Raw genomic sequence first — 640 nt, 5'->3', positions numbered from 1 at the left:
CGCGGGCCTGGGCATGCCGGGCTGCGCGGGCCAGCCGTCTCCCAGGCACGAAGCGCCTCCATCGCCCTCGGGGCTTGGGGGCCCGCTGGGTCAGTGCGCCCAAGGCCCGGGGTCCCCCTAAGCGCCTCAAGCTCTTTAGCCAGGGGCTTCTAGAGGTCACCGAGTCGGGGCAGCGGACTAAGCTCCAGGCAGAGGGGCACCCGGGCCTCCGGGGCAGGGCGAGTCTCAGGGGGGACCCCAGGGCGCAGCCGTCCCCTCCTGGCCCCGCCGCCCCCTCGCCAGTGGGTCTCTGTGGGTGTGCTGTCCTGCTCCCCACTGTCTCTGGGGAGTCCTCTTAGCCCCCAACTCTGGCCTGCACCCCAACTCTGTATGCATCAATCAATAAATCTTAAAGGAATATCGGAGGCCCCAAGAAACAATACAAGTCGCTGAAGCGAAACCCTGCAACCGCGAGCGCCTACCATGGACGTTCTCTGCAGCTGCGCAGTGGCCATCTTCTGGGGTGTCCTTTGATTCAACCTTGTGACAAGGACAAGCGTGTTTTTATCCCGAAAGTCGCGTCTATCCGCGGCAAGTGGCAAGAGCCTGCAGGGAGACGGGGCGCCGCCCTCCCTGGGGCCCCGCGGCCGCCCCGCGTGCC

General features: G+C 66.4%; 1 protein-coding gene across 2 annotated transcripts in view; it reads right to left on the bottom strand.

Moving 5' to 3' along the window:
• Positions 1-494, bottom strand: part of HORMAD1 (HORMA domain containing 1) — a 15,271-nt gene extending 14,777 nt beyond the window's left edge. For both annotated transcript variants that reach the window (XM_004689554.1, XM_004689555.1), the window contains exon 1: positions 462-494. In XM_004689554.1, coding sequence (XP_004689611.1) covers positions 462-494 — 33 coding nt within the window. The remainder of the gene's footprint in view (positions 1-461) is intronic.
• Positions 495-640: the final 146 nt, after the last annotated feature.

The sequence above is a fragment of the Condylura cristata genome, unplaced genomic scaffold, assembly GCF_000260355.1.
Source record: "Condylura cristata isolate star-nosed mole 26May11 unplaced genomic scaffold, ConCri1.0 scaffold00026, whole genome shotgun sequence".
In the NCBI taxonomy this organism is placed as follows: Eukaryota; Metazoa; Chordata; class Mammalia; order Eulipotyphla; family Talpidae; genus Condylura; species Condylura cristata.
Note: the sequence above shows the minus strand (reverse complement) of the source record. Positions and strands in the feature narration are given on the sequence as shown.